Source organism: Sceloporus occidentalis, unplaced genomic scaffold, assembly GCF_023333645.1.
Source record: "Sceloporus occidentalis isolate IW3139 unplaced genomic scaffold, rSceOcc1.0.p SCAF_114, whole genome shotgun sequence".
NCBI lineage: Eukaryota > Metazoa > Chordata > Lepidosauria > Squamata > Phrynosomatidae > Sceloporus > Sceloporus occidentalis.
Genome location: NW_028317094.1, coordinates 1,769,842 through 1,788,211, shown reverse-complemented (window position 1 = coordinate 1,788,211; position 18,370 = coordinate 1,769,842). Strand labels below are relative to the sequence as shown.

General features: G+C 45.4%; 1 protein-coding gene across 1 annotated transcript; it reads left to right on the top strand.

Moving 5' to 3' along the window:
• Nucleotides 1-6,971: 6,971 nt before the first annotated feature.
• On the top strand, nt 6,972-17,403 carry LOC149282462 (uncharacterized). The gene is made up of 2 exons (XM_089498169.1): nt 6,972-6,978; nt 15,836-17,403. Exons 1-2 carry the CDS (start codon nt 6,972-6,974, stop codon nt 17,401-17,403), a joined length of 1,575 nt encoding a protein of 524 aa, XP_089354295.1.
• Nucleotides 17,404-18,370: the final 967 nt, after the last annotated feature.

Sequence of the window (18,370 nt, the reverse complement as noted above, 5' to 3'; positions counted from 1 at the left end):
CATACTGTACTTTAACTCTCATAAAAATAGAAACCATCCCCTGGGGAAACACAAGAGTGTAATCTTCCTGGAAGCACCAATCTTCCTCTAGTCTGTCATCCATCTATCCTTTAGTGTGAACAGAAACAGTTATGCATACTGCAATTTTGTACGCTCTTTGGCATTATTTTCCCTTGCTTCATCCTTTAGATCCTTTGGTACATAACCCTAAGTCTTACTCTCGACTTATCCATGGGTCATATCAAAATCCATCATTTTGGCCCCTAAACCTGCCCTCAACGTATACATGAGATCAACTTATAGTCAAGTATATATGGTAAATGTCATCTTTATTTAAAATATGATTTAAATGGCTAAAACACTAAAACATATTAAGACACGGTGTTGTATGTGTCTCTCTGTATGTGTGTGCATACACTGCAAGCCCTCCATATCTGTGGATTCTGCATCCATGGATTCAGCCATCCACAGCTTGAAATTATTTCTAAATCATCATCATCATCCAAAAACAAAGGTTGATTTTGCCATTTTGTATGGGGGACACCATTATATATAATGGAACTTAAGCATCCAGGGATTTTGGTATCCATGGAGGAACATACTCCCAGCCGATACCAAAGACTCACCGCTTCACACACTGCAATAAGTATAGAAGGACATGGCTGGAAGGGCACTACAAGTTCTGAAAAGTAGGGCTGGTTTTCTGTAATGCAATTATAGATCCATAACCTAGAATTCTGATCAGTAACTGCTCCATATTCACTAACAATAGGTAATCATGACTGTAGCAAGATCCCCTGAATGCCCCCCCAAATCTAAGTAAGGGAAGTGTGGGGTTGAGAGTGACAAAAATCTCCATAGAAAGGCATGTTTTCCAGCCTTGTCCTACATGCCTTTCTTGCCCTCAGAGCTTTGCCCTGATGGGCCTTTGCTCATAGATATGGGATAGGGAACTGGAATAAAATGGTTCTGTGTTCCTCTCTTTCAGCAGCAAGGCTCTCTTCTGGGGAACAGTATTCCTAATAATAAAATAATAAATAAAAATTTTATTTATATACCGCCCTTCCTCAGATCAGGGCGGTTTACAACATTTTAAGACATAACAACATTTTAAAACATTAAACACCGGTTAAAAACATTACAATGAAAACAAAAAAGCCCCGAGTTAGCCGGTCCTCTTGCTAGTGAGGAGGAAGGAGGTCCGTAGGACAGCTTAGTCGGGGAATGCATTGCCAAAAAGGAAGGTCTTCAAATCCTTTTTGAATTGGGCCAGGGAGGTGGCCGAGCAGAGCTCTATGGGCAGCGTGTTCCAAAGGGCCGGGGCGGCGATGGAGAATGTCTTCCTGGACGTGGAAACAAGCCTGGCCCCGGGAACCCTAAGTAGTTGCTGCCCAGATGTTCTGAGGGTGCGGGACGGAATATATGGGGAGAGGCGGTCCTTCAGATATCCTGGGCCCAAGCCATTTAGGGCTTTATAAGTCATCACCAACACCTTATATTGTGCCCGGAAGCGGATCGGCAGCCAATGCAGATCTTTTAGCACCGGTGTAATGTGGCTGGCCCTGGAAGTACCAGTGTTCTGCACCATTTGAAGCTTCCAGGTTTGGTATAAAGTTTGCCCCATGTAGAGTACATTGCAGAAATCCAGTCTCGAGGTTACCAGGGCGTGTACCACAGTTTCAAGGTCCCTCTGGGCCAGGTATGGGCGCAGCTGGTGAATAAGCCGAAGCTGATGACAGGTGCTCTTGACCGTCGCATTCACCTGAGCAGTCAGGCGAAGGGACGAGTCAAGAAGCACCCCCAGACTGCGCACGGAGTCCTTCACAGGGAGCGTGACCCCGTTCAGGACAGGTGGAACCACCGCCATTCCTGGACCAGGGGAACCTATCACGAGTACCTCCGTTTTCTCTGGATTCAGCTTGAGTCGGTTTTCCCTCATCCAGCCCATTACTGACTCCAGACAGGCCACGAGAGGAGAGACGCCATCCTCAGTCACTGCATCAGTCGGAGACATAGAGAAGATTATTTGGGTGTCATCAGCGTACTGATAACCCCGCGCCCCATGTCTCCGGATGATCTCTCCCAGCGGTTTCATGTAAATGTTAAATAGCATGGGAGACAGAATGGCTCCTTGAGGGACCCCAGTTTTAAGGGCCCTCTCGTCGGAGCACACGTCTCCCAGCTGCACCATCTGGGACCTCCCGGAGAGGTAGGACCGGAACCACTGGAGCGCAGTGCCCCCGATTCCCACCTCTGCCAGGCGCCCCAGAAGGATACCATGGTCTATGGTATCGAAAGCCGCTGAGATGTCCAAGAGCACCAACAGGGACACGCTTCCCCTGTCGATGCCCAGACGGAGGTCATCGACCAAGGCGACCATGGCCGTCTCAACCCCGTAACCCGCCCGAAAGCCAGTTTGAAATGGGCCCAGATAATCCATTTCATCCAAGACCCCCTGAAGCTGGATTGCAACCGCCCTCTCGATCACCTTCCCCAGAAATGGCAGCAGTGAAACTGGCCGATAATTATTATACACCAGGGGGTCGAGGGAGGGCTTTTTCAATAAAGGTTTTACAATGGCCAATTTAAGGAGAGATGGAAATTGCCCTTCCCTCAAAGATGTATTAATAATCCGTTGCAGCAACAAGGTTACTGCCGGTCCCCCCTGGGCTGCTAGCCACGAGGGACAGGGATCGAGAGAGCAGGTTGTCTTCCGAACACTTCCAAAGATCTTGTCCACATCATCGGTACTTACCAACTCAAACCGATCCAGTTTAACAAAGTCCACGGTGGCTCTGGATGCCTCTACCCTAGGTTCTGCCTGAATGTCAGCGTTAAGACCTTCGCTTATCCGAGAAGTTTTATCCACGAAGAAGTTGTTAAATTGGTCACAGCAGGCCTTAGAAGGTTCAAGGATCTGGTTCAGGGTAGGAGGGAGCTGAGTTAGCTCTCTGACCACCTTGAACAACTCTGCTGGCTGCGACTCCGCGGACGCGATACGAGCACCATAGAACAAGTTCTTTGCTGCTCGTATCGCCTCTCCGTAGTCCTCTAACCGTTGGGCTAGGAGAGTCTTGTCGTCTAAGCGAAGGTGTTTCCGCCAACGGTACTCTAGCCGTCGCAGCTCCCGCTTCCTTGCCCGGAGGTCTTCCGTATACCAGGGCTTACGCTTGGAAGCGGGTCTGAGAGGGCGCTTGGGAGCGATCCTGTGTATAGCCCTCGAGAGACCGGTATTCCAAATACCAGTCAGGGCATCAACAGAGTCGCCGTCACTTCCAACCATGTATCCCTCTAGGGCTTCCTGGAACCTTTTGGGTTCCATCAGCCTTCGAGGGTGGACCATCCTAATAGGTCCACCACCCCCGGGAGGGATCTGGGTAGAGACCTTGATTTTCGCCTCAACCAGGAAATGATCCGTCCATGGCAGGGGGGAAATATTAGTTATTTCCGCCCACGGATTTTCCGCATCAGAACAAAAGACCAAATCGAGAGTATTACCCGCACAATGCGTAGGACCCAGAATCAGCTGGGACAGGCCCATGGCCGCCATGGTATCCATGAATTCGCGAGCTGCACCGGGTGGAACATAGCTGGCCGTGAGGGAGATGATGAAGTCGCCCAGGACAAGTAGCCTGGGCGTCTCCAGCATCAGTTCAGCAACCAGCTGTGTCAGCTCGTTAAGGGAGTCCGTTAGCGCACGGGGTGGCCGATACACCAACAGAATCCCTAGACTGTCCCTAGCTTTTAGGGTCAGGTAAATACACTCGATATAGGACGTCTGTCGGATGTGGTTCCTGGTGAGGGACACGGTGTTCCTATGTATCAAGGCCACACCCCCCCCCCGCCCACCTAACCTGGGCTGGTCCTTCACCGAGAACCCGGCAGGCAGGGCCTGAGCCCACACAGTGTCCCCTTCAGGCCCAAGCCAGGTCTCGGTAATGCAAGCCAGATCGCAACTTTGGTCCTCCAACAAATCGTGGAGGATGTGGGTCTTGTTGTTAATCGATCTGGCATTGCACAGGAGCAGCGACAGGGTTTGTGGCACGGTTGGAGTGACCTTCAGGTCCCTTGGGTTGGGAGAGGGACAGGAAGGGGAGATAGATATGAAGCATCGATCTCGCCTTCCCCTGGAACGCAAGTCCCTCCTCCCACCGCCATACCTCCCCCTGCCCCACACAACCTCAATAGGAGCTCCGCTCAAAGTGATGTTATCCCCTTCCTCCCCAGCCCATACATCCCCCGCGTCCATAACCTCCCCCCACCCTACACCAACAATTTAAAGAGCAGAGGTTAGCCACCACAGGCATCCTCTGCCCTAAGCTAACCCACAGCCTCCCAAGCCCAGCAAAAACTGCGCAGCTGCGCAATTGCGGAGTCCCGCTGCGGTGCTCCTTCAGTCCGTGGGCGGCACTCCCAGGGCGGTGCGCAGATGCGCACCTCCGACACCCCGGGAGGAGGCCGCCCGGCAGAAGCGCGGCTTGGCTGCAGAGTCCGGCGAGGAGGCGGAGGGGGGCGTGACAGGAAGGTCCGGCGTCCGGCTTTTGAGCTCGCCGCTCTCACCTGGCGAGCTCTCTCCCCCTGTCTTCCCCCCAGGAGTCTTTAAAGGGCCCGCTCCCCGGTTACCGCAAAAGGCCAAAGCAGCCAACACAAAGAGTCCCGCTGCGGTGCTCCTTCAGTCCGTGGGCGGCACTCCCGGGGCGGTGCGCAGATGCGCACCTCCGACACCCTGGGAGGAGGCCGCCCGGCAGAAGCGCGGCTTGGCTGCGGAGTCCGGTGAGGAGGCGGAGGGGGGCGTGCGATGGAGTCCTATATAAAACGTATGTCTGTGATGGAGTCCTCCTTGTGGACTCAGACGGGGCAAAGCATAAGGAGCAAGATGCTGGAAAGGTGAGCCAGAAGCCACATGGGTCTCTAGCCAAGAAAGCATCTCCTCAACCTGACGGCATTGCTCTTCAGAAACCCCCAACAACTGCTCCAGAGCCTCAAGAAATCAGAGACATCTTGGCTGCAGAAAAGCAACTCAGCTCTAAAACTCACAAAAAAACAGATGATTCAAAACCATCTAAGATCAGCAATAAAAGAAAAACAATGTCCACAGAAGGAGAGACATTACCAAAAAAGCCAAAGTTGGACCCAGATAAGTCCCAGGTTCCTAAATCTCCAGAGCCACCAATGATCTCTTTGCAGAGTGAGAAAAAGGACTTTTGTTCTTTGAAACCAGGAGACAAGGAAGGGAATCTCCAAAGGAAAAAGCTGCCCCAGCAGAAACAAGGAGCCAAGGACAAGGCGATGGTGACGGCTGCTCCAAAGGCAAAGCCCCAAGTCATAAAATCTGAGAAAGGTTTGTCTGTTGATCAAGGCAAAGGGAAGCCTAATGCTCCTGTCCGAGGCATTCAAGGGAAGAAGAGAGATGTGAAAACGGTAGCAGCAGAACCACCCAAGACAATCCACAAGAGAAGTCTGGCTCTGCAAATGATGGAGTCCGTCCATGTGTTCTACCCCTTGGGAAAGAAGCTTCCAAGTGTCCCCACGAAAAGGGCTCACCCCGAAAAGAGGCCACCATCGGGAGCCATTGCAGAGAAACCCCTGCCTATACTGGCCTTCTTGGGGGGAGGCATGGGGAAGCCGCTGCCCAAAATACCACAGATCTCGAGCTCAAGATCAGTAGCGGAGCCACCAGGATCTTCCTTGCCTCAGCCAACCTTACCCAAAATGAAGCCGGCTCTGCCGAAACAGATGCCTTTCCCTTATGTGCCATCATGGCCGTACGCAGGGACCTCAACCAAAGCCACACAGCTGAGGCTACCAGAAGCTCTCTGCTCCCAGTCGCCACCACCAGCAACAAGGAAGCCAGCCCTACTCAAGCCTGCTGACATACCCTTTTTTGCAACCCAGATACCTCATCCCAAGCCGCCTTCTTCTCAGCCTTTCCAAACCAGAAGAAACAGAGTGTGTCACCCCAAAACGACAACTCTCCATTCTGGGCCAGCTTTGACCATGGAGAAGATTTGGAGGCCTACCTGCAGATCTTCCTCACCCCCAGCCAGAAGAAGTGACCTTCTCCCTGTTGACCCTCCTCCTTCTCCACCCTACAAAGGGGACACCTTCATCCCATGGAGGACACCCCCTCCTGACCTGGAGTTCTCCAAGCCCATCACGGAGGAGCAGTGGCCCATCCGAGAGAAGATGAAGCTCCAGGCCCAGAGGGAGAGGGCAGAGGCGGCCTGCTGGACCAAGCTGGGCAGGGACAGGTTTAGGGAAAGGGAGAAAGAAGTGGCGATTGCCAACCACTACGGCTACCCTTAGGCTGAGGACTCTTAAAACTAAAAGAACTCTATTTAGGCACTGAATAGCTTCCCACTCTACAATTAGGGAGACATTAGTTCATTTGTGGTCAACTGTCATCAAGTCAACTTCGACTTATGGGGACCCTATAAATGACAGACCTCCAAATCTCACCTTCTTTATCAATCACCTTGCTTAGGTCCTGCAGGCTCAGGGCAACCGTGATTGAATCTATCCTTTCATTCATAATCTTGGGAAATTATCCTGCCTTTAGTTTCATTAGTATTTTTAAAGCATATTCACATTTATTTATTTATTTATTTATTTCCAATAAAATATATATTTTCCTATTTTTTATTTGTTGCCTTGATTGTTACCTTTAAGGTTACTTCCCATTGGAATGATAGTACCAGGGAATGTCTGAATTCGTGGCTGAGGTTGCAATCCAGGGCTTGCTTAAGTAGGAGTAGGTCCCATTGGCCTTACAAGAACTGATATCCATTATAGCAGTGCTTCCCAAACCTTGGCCCTCCTAGTGTTTTGGACTTCAGCTTCCAGAAGCACCCACCAATTTGGTCCAAAGTCAGGAATTCTGGGAGCTGAAGTCCAAAACATCTGGAGGAACAAAGTTTGGGAACCACTGCATTATAGGATGGCTCAGTAAAGGTTCATTACAGTGTGCAGGGATGGGAGGTGAATTTTGATCACTTGCCTTCAGTAGTGGGTTTCAAAAAATTATATTATTTCAAATTATATATATATATATATATATATATATATATATATATTGCACTGTTGAACATTTCCTCTGGTTCTGATGCTCAGTTGTCACATAACTGGGTTCAATTGTACTTTTACCTTTAGCTGCTAGATAGTTAATAGTACAGTAGTGGAAATCAGGAAATGTATTAAACGTCATCTCATGGTATGTAAGAATAGATAGAGTCTCCTTCCTTGGAGGTCTTTAAACAGAGGCTGGATGGCCATCTGTCAGGGATGCTTTGAATTGGATTTCCTGCATGGCAGGGGGTTGGACTGGATGGCCCTAGTGGTCTCTTCCAACTCTATGATTCTATGATTCTATGAATATGGAACTTTGCTCTATTGGAAAAGTTAACACAAACAGTCAAGGAACTGAATGAAAAGTACATTTTCTGCAGAGGGAGTTTGAATAGATGCAATTTTGCATGTAGGGCTTTAAAAGATATAACCAACACCTTGTACTGGAACTTGGTGAAAAATAACACTTGAGATCTGTGTAAGTATGTGAATATCTGAATATATAAAATTATGTTGTGATAGATAAGATTTAAAAGGTATACAAAGAAAGACATGCAAAATAAATTAAATAACAAGAAATGTCAATGGTGATGTAATTTAGGGGGTTAGATAGACTGAGATAACGTAATACGATAGACTGTGATATAGATTTCGACTTCAGATACATACGTACATATATATGATCAAGGATAAGGACATAGAAGTATAGATTAATATGTATGTATATAAGGAAATAAAGGAATAATAGATATAAAGTAAGGAAATATAGAAACCACCATTTTAAGACATATATATGCAAAACAATTAATTTTTTTATTATGAATAAGGTTTATATAAAAGCCAGTATATATAAATATAAGAACCAACAGAGAGGAGTGGAAGTGATATATTTCCATGGTATTAGTATGTTTTATTTGTATGTTTGTTGTCTGATGAGTTAAGTTTTATGTTTATTGTTTCTGACTTTTAATAACAAATATATTTTTAATAAATACTGATGTTCCATAATTAATGCTGTCTTTCACAGATTCAAGATATGAAACGAAGAATGAGAATGCTTCAATGAATGCAAAGGTTTATTGAATGTCCCTATAAGGGCAATACTTTTAAACCAACAATTTTGTAGCAGAAGTAGTATAAATGAAGATTGCAATAGACCTTTACAAAATACAACAAAATATATGAAGGTTGCTTCTCCAAAAAAGTATTTTCAACCACTAACATTTGCACACTTTGTCCCTAATGTGGATTTTTGGATGCCTCTAAAAGTGTAACTTCTGAGAAAAACTTTTTCCACAGTCTTTCTTTTCTATAGCTTCTCTTCTATATGAATGCTATGGTGGTGTGTAAGGTTGGTACCTGAATCAAAACACTTGCCACACTCCTGGCATTTGGATGGTTTTTCTCCTGTGTGGACTCTTTGATGTCTCAAAAGGTCTGACTTCTAAGCAAAGCATTTTCCACACTGCTGGCATTTGTAAAGTTTCTCTTCTGTGTGGACTCTCTGATGTTCCATAAGGTGAGTTCTGAGGAAATCATTTCCCACACTCCTGGCATTTGGATGGTTTCTCTCCTGTGTGGACTCTTTGATGCCTGAAAAGTGTTGACTTGCAAGCAAAGCATTTTCCACACAGCTGGCATTTGTGTGGTTTCTTTCCTTTGTGGACTCTCTGATATAAAACAAGGTGAAACCTCGAAGCTATTCATTTTCCACACTGCTGGCATTTGTATGGTTTCTCCAGAATGTCGATTCTCTGGTGAGCCACAACTTCTTCTACAAAGAAGAGGAAAGACAGAAAATAGTCATCTCAGCATCATGAGAGGAGAGGTCTCTGGAATCTACAATGGATCTAAGCAAGCTCTACTATGAAAAGAAACAAGAGAGATAACGGATGTTTAGTGTTCCCTTTCCCTGCCCTCATAGATATGAGTCATAACTGCTACATGGAATACCTTAAAATGTCTGAAAACAAGGACTTGAGCTGGTTACCTCCAGTTTACTTGTTTAGTTGTTATTGTTTTTCAGATGCATGGCTGCCTGACATACTCTTCTCGTTGTTTTATGGACACCTCTTCTGGCTCTATTGAGGGCTTTCCCTGAGTTACTTTCCTGTCCAAACAGAGCTAGACTTTGGCCTTCTTCCCAAGAGGATACTGGAGGCCTCTCCAGAACATAGAAACACTGAAACACAGATCAAAAAGGCCTCAAACCTTGCTAAGGGATGTAATGAAGAGCATTTGGGGCCAAAAGATATCAAGTGCCATGGTTCTTTCCTAGGATATCCTAAGATTTGCAGTTTAGCAAAGGATATTTACAATCATAACTAGAGAGCTCTAGTGGCTCCATAAAGTAAAGTACAAATCCCAAGATTCCCAAGATGTTGTTTTGACCATTAAAGTGGAACCATAGAGCCATGTCTATAGCATGCAAGGCCCCCTGTTCTGAAGGAAGAGCAATGGATCCAAGTTCCTTCCCCAGAGAGGAGACATTTCCATAGGTTTCCATCATCACCTCATTGTACAGAAACTTCTGCTCCAGACTGAAGAGAGGCCCTTCCTCCTCAGAGAAGAAGACTTCCACGTCTGGAAAGGAGATCTGCAACAGAAAGTAGCCCTCATCCAGAGACTGACTGAGCAAAAGGGGAGGAAGGACACAGAGCATCCCAATATGGTTGTATCCCTTCAGAATATCAACAGATACATTGGGATATCCTCTCTTCCCTTTTCCTTGGCTCCCTGGATCTTAAGAATGGGGAGAGAGGGAAAGACAAGACTGCAATCTTGGTCCCTGATCCTCTAGATTTCTCCTTGATGGAGACTGTGTTTAGCAATGGAGGCTCTTCCCTGGAGGTCTTCCCATCTGCTTCACTGAACTGACAGAAGTCTAGGGCAGCCTTTATTATTCATTGACTTATGTCTGTGTTTGATTTCTATTCTGTCTGGAGGTCAAGTTCTCTTTGGATCCAAGGCAGAGAACACTCCAGGGCCCTCTTCCCTTCCCTGGGAATAGAAATAGGAAGACCACTATTCAGCCATTAGGAATGGCTGCCTTTCATCATGGCTCCAAAACCAGGAGCCTCACTGCATCAAAATGGAGGACCAGCCCTGTCTCAAAGCCATGGCTTCAATGGTCTTAAGTCCTCCTGAGGACACTCTGAGGGCTGCCATTGGCTGGAATCCCAGTCCCTCCCACCATCCCTAGCTCTGATTGGCTGGAATCCCACATCCCACAGAGAATGACATCACTGCTACGGAAGGCTCTCTTGACCAATCAGAGAGCAAGCTAAAGGTCCTTCTGGAAGCTTCCGTGAGAAAGAGATATAAGGCCTGAGAGACCGAGAGACAGTTGGGGGAATTGTGTCGGTTGGAGATCGAGAGAGAGAGAGTTAAAGAGCGGATCTTGGAAGTTAGTCTCAGAATTGGACACTTAGGTCTATTTATTATTTTAATAGCTTGTATGAATTGAATATTATATACTTACAAATATTGTACCTGCAAGATTCTTAATATCTTGCATGACTTATATTTTAGTTATATTTTGTTATTAATAGTAAATACATCCTTAGAGTATCTACTACTCGACGCTCCTTTTACACGTGTTTTGGCTCGGTTGATGCTTACGAAGATCAGTAAAGAAGGAGAAATAAGGTTCCTTAACTGATCCCAGTGTAGGTTAAGGGAAGTCCTTTTATAATTCACTGGATAATGGCAGCGTGATTTAAGGAAGTTAATGGTCTGCTGGGCTAAGAGCCATAATGTCTAAATGTCTAATTAACAATTTGTAATCCACTCTGAAAGCCTTTTGGCTGAAGAGAGGAGTATAAAATATTATTATTATTATTATTATTATTATTATTATTATTACAGAACCGCAGTTTGGCTGCTTGGACCACCGGAGATCATCACAGTGAGTCAGTTGGAAAAGCCCATCTCACTCCTGAAAATAAAGGTACTTCAGGAGTTTGCTTTCTACGTCTTTCTGTAATAATAGCTACAAAACTGATAATAGCATTTGGGACATTTAGTCTTTTAAAAGCAAATAATGCAGATTTAAATGCTGCTTTAAAACCTCTTTCCATCTGCCAGCTTTCCTCTGGTTTTGGGGGGAAATGAGAAAGTGTTGGGAGGGAGGGACTGCCAAGAGAATTAGGAGATGCATTGCAGGCTATGGACAGTTTGCTCCAGACTCACATTTTGTGTTCCGGTGGCCATTTTGTGCTGCTCGTGACTGTGGAGAATAACGTTCCAGAACCTTCTCTGAGGCCTCAGTTCAACAGAGGCTTCTCTTTCTCTCCTGAGGCTCCAGAGAGAGAAGGAGGCCAGGCTCCCTGGGCCAAAAGGGAGGAAGTCTGTCTCTTTGTGGGTCTTTTGTGGCTCTTCTCTGAGAGTGTTTTCCTATTACAAAGCTCTGCTCCTTCTGGGGAACATGGGTTTTAAAAGGGATCAGAAATGGGAGGATAGTTTTAATACAAGCCTTATTCTTCTTCTTCATAAACATTGGGCTTTGGCTTCAAAGAGGAGGCCTGTCCCCCAAAAAAGGCCAAAAGTGGCTCCTTTGGGAGGTTTTAAAAGTCTCCCCAGTTTCCTTATTAATAGATTTTCAGGCAAGAAGGAAGGAGGCAGACCAGAATAACTCATATTACCAAGAATGAAACAAACAAACATAGAAACAAACAACAACAGGAAGAATAACTATTAGAGACTAAAACAAACTACTTTTTTTAAAGGAAAGCCGTTCTTAGGAGGGTAAAAACAAGACATGGGTGCTTCTTCCCTTTTACAACTGACTCAGGCTGTATCTGCACTGCAGAAATAATCCAGTTCTAAAGTGTGTTAACTCTCCAGGTTCCATCCTAAGGAATCCTGGGATTTGTAGTTTGTTGTGGCATCAGAGCTCTCTGGCAGAGAAGGCTAAGTGTCCAAAGGTAAAATCCCAGGATTCCATAGCACTGAGCGTTTAAAGGGGTGTCAAAGTGCTTTATTTCTATAGTTCAGATGCAGCCTTCTTGGGAAAGGGGCTGATGCTGGGGAAAAGAGGAGGAATGCAGAAGGGAAGCAGGTTATTTATTTATTTATGATGCACTCATTTCACATCTAGCTACAGGGACATACCCAGGGCCCTCTCCAATTCCCCATCCCCTAATCCCCCACCACACTAAGAAGGCATGGAGTATCTCTTGTGTAGGGGAGCTGCAGTGAGTCTATGCTAGGTCCAAGGGGCTTTGCTTGGAGCAGAGGGAGGAAGGGGATGCCCACCTCTGCATCGGCCCAAAGGAGGCATATGTCACCTGCGTATGTCACCAGCAGGATGCTGTTCTCTGTGTCTTCGAGTGCTGCACGGTTTCTTGCTAAGCCAATCCTAACCCTGGTCCCTTTCCTCAGGAACTTCATCTCGGCCTCCTTGTACACGGCTTTGGGGCCTCTCTTGCTGGAAGTGACCCAAGGGCAAGACCACCAGGACCCCTGCCCACCTGATGGCCGACACAGAGGCCAAGCGGAGGGAGTTGGGCTCCAAGAGAAAGAGGTTTCCAAGTAACAACAGATCTTTGGTAAGTTGCCATCCTGACTCTTAGTTTCATCTGTGTCTGGGCCGGCTCATGAAAACAAGCGGAGAACACACTGTCCCAATGTGGCAGAGAGAGTCCTGGTTTATCCTCTGTCACCTCAGTTTTTCAGGGGCTTAGAAAATGTCCTATTTCACTCTCCTCCTCCCACTTTCCCCCTTCTCCTCAGGTCAGTTCAGTTGCTGCAAAATGTGTTCCAAGTTCAAAAGAGTGTGCGTCCCATCAACTCAAAAGAGGAGAAAGGGGAGGAGGGAAGGGGGCAGGATCTTTCTCTTGCCAGGAGTCGGAGCAAAAACAAACTTCTGTACCCTTCCTTACTTGTGTGATCATTATAATTACCAACTTTGGCCATCTGGACCGCCTTCTGATGTTGCTTGTCCACATGAGTCTTTCTTTCCCAATCTGTGAAATGCTGGGGGATATGGAAGAATATCTCTGGACTTAAATTGAGGGTGGTCCCAGTGGCCCTGAAGCCCAGAGTACTCCCCAAAACTGGTTTTTAAAAAGGAAATTTGCCTCTCAAATTAGGTGGGATATGGCTAAATGATTCAGTGGTGACTAAATGTACTATACATGTTGAGATAGTCAGTATCTTAATCAATCAATAATATTCCAGAAATGGCCTAATTTATATTGTTTATCATATTTTATATTATATTGAAAGAATTCGAGACAAACTGGATCTCAAAGGCTGTAGCTTTTTCTTGCTTGCAGAATTTAAAGTTTATTTCCTGGACTGAATTCTAAAGTGTTGAAATAATATTTGCAATGCACCATGTGCTTTCCTCCCCTTTTGTTTAGTCATTTTCTGGATGAGGGCTATTTTCTGTTGCAGGTGACCTTTGCGGATGTGGCAATATATTTCACTGAGGACGAATGGAAACTGTTGACGAAGAAGCAGAGACTGATGTACAGTTCTGTGATGATGGAGAATTATGAGAATGTGGCTTCTGTGGGTAAGGAACCTGAATCCATTGCCCTTCCTGTTAAGACTGAGGGCCCTTTCATAATTTACTGTCAGAGCGATATGATTCCACTTTAGAATTATAGAATCAAATAGTTGAAATAGACCACAAGGACCATCCGGTTCAATCTTCTGCCATGCAGGAATAGACATTCAAAGCTTCCCAAAGAGATGGCTATCCAGCCTCTGTTTAAAAACCTCCAAAGAAAGTGACTCCACCAAACTCTGAGGGAGAATATTCCACTGTTGAAGAGCTTTTACTCTCAGGAAGTTCCTCCTAAAGTTTAAGTGGAATCTCTTGTCCCTGTGGCTTGCATCCATTGTTCCATGTCCTTTTCTCTGGAGTAGCAGAAAGCAAGCCTGCTCCATCCAGAATATGACATCTCTTCAAATATTTGAACAGGGCTGTCATATCCACTCTTAACCTTCACTACTCTAAGCTAAAAATACCCAGCTCCTTAAGTCATTCCTGCGAGAGCATGGTTTCCAGACCGTTCTCCATTTTGGTTTCCCTCCTCTGGACATGCTCCAGCTTCTCAACATCTGTTTGAATTGTGGTGCCCAGAACTGGACACAGGATTATTGCAAGAGAGCCCTAACCAAAACAGAATAGAGTGGCACTATTACTTTCTTTGATCTTGACACTATACTCCTATTGATACAGCCTAGGATCACATTGGCCTTTTTAGCTGCTGCATAACACTGTTGACACAACGTGTGCTCTACTACCATTCCTAGTTCCCTTTCACACGTAATTTAATTGTCATAACAACTTCCTGCGGAATCATGAAATTTCTAGTTTTAGTGAGGCACTATTGTTCTCCACTTTGTAAGGTTTCTAAATATCCAATCCTAAACTGCCAATTCTGGAATGTTGTGGGACGCAAGCGCTATGCTTTTAGGGGATTTTGGTACTTAGCTCAATAGAGTGAAATAGTTTTACTGGGGCAATAGTGACCTCTGGACTCAGCCAATCTATAGCAATTCCTGAATCAAACAGAAATTCAGAGGCATTTGAAATAGGTTTTTGTGTTTTATTTAGGGGTAAAGCAAAACACACAGACACATACATGTAAGTGTTCATGCACACACTCAAGAACTAGGTAACAAAGGTGGGTGTGGTGAATAGATGTAAGGCTTTGATAATGGTGATACGTTATCTATCCAGATCTTTATTCCAGTTGCTGAGGATTTGAAATAAGGAGAGGTCTGTAGTTCCCATGACAATTGGGGTTGGTGAGTGCATTGAGGTGTTTAGCCATGAAAACAAACAGAGTGTCTATCTGTAACTGGACTGACACCGAAGAACAGCAAGTCGGGGCTGATATTTATACTGAAATTGGTGCTTGGGAGCAGAAACTGTGAGTTCAGAAAGGTTTATATCACTTTAGAATATTTCCTTTGTGGGGGAAGAATGGTGTGAAGCAAACTGAATGCAATGGGTGTTTGATGCAAATACATCACACCGCCTCTCAGATTCTTGTTGGCTCTGAATTTTGATCGCGTTCACAAGCCAATGTACGCTACAATCTGAGGGTGATGCACCCAAATACAGCTCAAAAATATCATAGCAGAGTACGGAAGCAAATATCCAGATATAGGCATTGGCAATGCAATGACCACTTTTCACACTTAAAAATAAGTCACAAACACAGTCGATTTCATTGAAATCCTTGGAGCTTCTCTATCTTGAGTTGCAAAATAATACAAATATTTGCAAGCTCTCCTCTCCAACTTCCATCAACTTCACCATCTCTTGCTCACACAACTCAGATCCAATCCACTCCAACCCTCATGTGAGCTGCATACTGTATTGGTTGTGAGTCATCTCCTGGTGCCACATAGCATGAAACATCCTCTGCAGTTAGCTTGCATATGCCATGTGCTCTGACTCAGCAGTCTATGGCTGTCTCACAGGATATGATGCCACCTGTCAATCAAAGTATTTTTGCACATGTTTAATTGAATATTTGTTTTTCAACAGTCCTTTGACTATCTTCTTCCACTGATTCCCTCAAGGCAGTCCCCATACAGTCTCTTCTTTGCTAGCTCCTATGAGTAAGAATGCAACCATTCAATGGATTTAGAGGCATAAGCAGCAGGGTCATGCTTGGGTTACTCACAGCAACTTTATTAATTTAATCTCTAAGAAGGCGGGATTAATGAGGGCTAAATCATGTGGTAACGCCCTCCTTTGTTAAGTCTGATTTTCAGTCTCATCTGTAATTGTCCTTCTTTACAGAAAAACATTTGAGTTATGAGAGAGTCCACACAGGAAAGAGGTCACAAAAATGCCAGCATTGTGGGAAATGTTTTCCTTTCCAGTCAGTCCTTGTCATACATCAGAGAGTCCACACCGGGCAGAAGCCATACAAATGCCAGCGTTGTGTGAAATGTTTTTCTCGGAAGTCAATCCTAATGATACATCAGAGAGTCCACACAGGAGAGAAGCCATACAAATGCCAGCGTTGTGGGAAATGTTTTTCTTCGAAGTCAGACCTAGTGAAACATCAGAGAGTCCACACAGGGAAGAAGCCATACAAATGCCAGCATTGTGGGAAAGGTTTTTCTCAGAAGTCAGACCTAGTGAAACATCAGAGAGTCCACACAGGAGAGAAGCCATACAAATGCCAGCGTTGTGTGAAATGTTTTTCTTCGAAGTCAAACCTAGTGAAACATCAGAGAGTCCACACAGGAGAGAAGCCATACAAATGCCAGCGTTGTGTGAAATGTTTTTCTTGGAAGTCAAACTTAGTGAAACATCAGAGAGTCCACACAGGAGAGAAGCCATACAAATGCCAGCGTTGTGTGAAATGTTTTTCTTCGAAGTCAGACCTAGTGAAACATCAGAGAGTCCACACAGGAGAGAAGCCATACAAATGCCAGCGTTGTGTGAAATGTTTTTCTTCGAAGTCAGACCTAGTGAAACATCAGAGAGTCCACACAGGAGAGAAGCCATACAAATGCCAGCGTTGTGTGAAATGTTTTTCTTCGAAGTCAAACCTAGTGAAACATCAGAGAGTCCACACAGGAGAGAAGCCATACAAATGCCAGCGTTGTGGGAAAGGTTTTACTCAGAAGTCAGACCTAGTGAAACACCAGAGAGTCCACACAGGAGAGAAGCCATACAAATGCCAGCATTGTGTGAAATGTTTTTCTTGGAAGTCAAACTTAGTGAAACATCAGAGAGTCCACACAGGAGAGAAGCCATACAGATGCCAGCGCTGTAGGAAATGTTTTTCTCAGAAGTCACACCTAACGGCACATCAGAGAGTCCACAGAGGAGAGAAGCCATACAAATGCCAGCGTTGTGTGAAATGTTTTTCTTCGAAGTCAAACCTAGTGAAACATCAGAGAGTCCACACAGGAGAGAAGCCATGCAAATGCCAGTGTTGTGGGAAATGTTTTTCTCGGAAGTCAACCCTAATGATACATCAGAGATTCCACACAGGAGAGAAGCCATACAAATGCCAGCGTTGTGGGAAATGTTTTTCTCAGAAGTCAATCCTAATGATACATCAGAGAGTCCACACAGGAGAGAAGCCATACAAATGCCAGCGTTGTGGGAAATGTTTTTCTCAGAAGTCAATCCTAATGATACATCAGAGAGTCCACACAGGAGAGAAGCCATACAAATGCCACCGTTGCGGGAAATGTTTTTCTTCGAAGTCAAACCTAGTGAAACATCAGAGAGTCCACACAGGAGAGAAGCCATACAAATGCCAGCATTGTGGGAAATGTTTTTCTCGGAAGTCACACCTAACGGCACATCAGAGAGTCCACAGAGGAGAGAAGCCACAGAAATCCTAACATTATATTTGTCAATAACGAATACAAAAAATACAGAATACATAAAAGGCCCTTGTGATCTTATTTGTAAAATTTCTCTCTCAATATTTCTGTATGTTTTCAAGTTGGATTATGTTACGTTTAGGTTTTAATTGCCAATACTATAGATAACTGCTTTGCATTGTTAATTTGGCTGGGGATTGTGGGTTGTGGTATAGGTTAGGTAGATGGGAGGTTGGGATTTGTTGCAGCTGGTTAGAATAGTTATGGGAATTATAGCTTTTGTAATGTGTGGGATTTTGGCTTAAGAAAGTTGGGGGCAGGTATTAACAGAAAGGGCTAGTTTCTGGGAATGGCAAAAGGGGGCCTTGTTACCTGTGGGGCATCGACTGTGGGAATTGGAGGTGGGGGCTAGGTTTGGAAGAGGGTCATGTTTTAGGTTTTAGGGGTTTTAATACATTGTTTGCATTGGAGTGGTCAGTTCTGGCTTAAACACTGAATTTCTATGTCTTCTCAATAAAGTTCTTTACTGTTTCAACACACTGGACTTTGATGCACAGAATTTCTGAATTTGCCCAAAACTGACCCTTTCTTCTCTCCTCAGTTCTCAACTCCATTCCCAGCCATAAGAACAGCACAGAGACACAGACACAAACATACAGGATACACAGAGAGAGCTATATTTCCAAAGCAGAGCCTTCCTTTCCTGCCTTTCCCTCCTGAGTCCAGCTCTGCACCTTGGGCTCCATTGCGGTCTCCTCAAAGGAAGAAAGGAGGGAAGGAAGGGGAGGCCACTGAACCCCGGCGCATACCTTCTTTCCCACAAAGGCCGCCAGTGGAATAAGCAGCAGCATCTAGGACCTGGCAATCCCTGTGCATGCTGAGGAGGGGCCTTTGGGACTATATGTACCTGTACAGTCTCAGCCCCAGAAGCCATTTCTGCCCTCACAGTCTGTTCTTAGGGAGGGAGGGAAGTGGGGAGAGCCCT